The following is an 822-nucleotide window of genomic DNA, read 5'->3' as shown; positions in this document are numbered from 1 at the left end:
GGTTTCACCTGTATGGGTGTTGACGTGATTTCGAAGCAAAGTGACCGTACGGAAAGCTTTCGGGCAGAGGTGGCACATGTGGGGCTTTTCATTGGTGTGAGTTTTCATATGGCGATTAAAACTCGAAATTCTAGAAGAGGTGAACATGCAGATGTCACAACGGAAGGTTCGTTTTGCTCCTACAGGAAGAAGATACAGAGTGTACATATTTGTAAAAATCTGTCTTTGGAAAAATATTTTCACATTCCCCTTAAACCCATTGAAGTATCTTGGCACATCCCTTTAGCCTAATGTGGTAGCTCAACGATAGAAGAAAAACCAAAAATCCATTGCCACCGAGTCGATTCCTACTCTGAAGGACAGAGCAGAACTGCCCCCATAGGGTTTCCAAGGCTGTCATCTTTATGGGAGCAGACTGCCAAGTCTTTCTTCTGTGGAGCAGCTGGTGGGTTTGAACCGCCAACCTTTCAGTTAGCAGCTGACCACTTAACCACTGTGCCATCAGGGCTCCTTCAACAATAGAATACACTACTTATATTTACAAGCTATCTAAACCTTTCAGGACAAAATGTTCTTGGACGGTGGTATGGACTGAATTGTGTCCCTCCAAATTGTGTGTTGTATAGTTGTTATAATCCCATCTGGAACTAGAGTTATCTTTGTTCTGTTACTGAGGCAGGGTGTGTCTTAAATCGATCTCTTGAGATATACAAAAGCAGATTAAGCAAGCAGCAAGAAGCACAGATGGTGGAAGACAGAGGCCACACCACATGAGATCTCCAAGGGACCAAGAAATGAAAGCTGAAAAGAGACAAGGACCTT

At 43.4% G+C, this 822-nt stretch overlaps 1 protein-coding gene across 1 annotated transcript in view; it reads right to left on the bottom strand.

Annotated features, from left to right (window-relative positions):
• The window catches only part of CTCFL (CCCTC-binding factor like), a 42,360-nt gene that overhangs the window by 28,113 nt on the left and 13,425 nt on the right, over positions 1-822 (bottom strand). Inside the window, exon 4 of the mRNA XM_012558463.1 lies at positions 9-179. Within this exon, the coding sequence (XP_012413917.1) occupies positions 9-179 (171 nt within the window). The remainder of the gene's footprint in view (positions 1-8; positions 180-822) is intronic.

This window comes from Trichechus manatus, unplaced genomic scaffold (genome assembly GCF_000243295.1).
Source record: "Trichechus manatus latirostris isolate Lorelei unplaced genomic scaffold, TriManLat1.0 scaffold00008, whole genome shotgun sequence".
Classification (NCBI taxonomy): Eukaryota; Metazoa; Chordata; class Mammalia; order Sirenia; family Trichechidae; genus Trichechus; species Trichechus manatus.
This window is presented reverse-complemented; position numbering and strand designations above follow the sequence as displayed.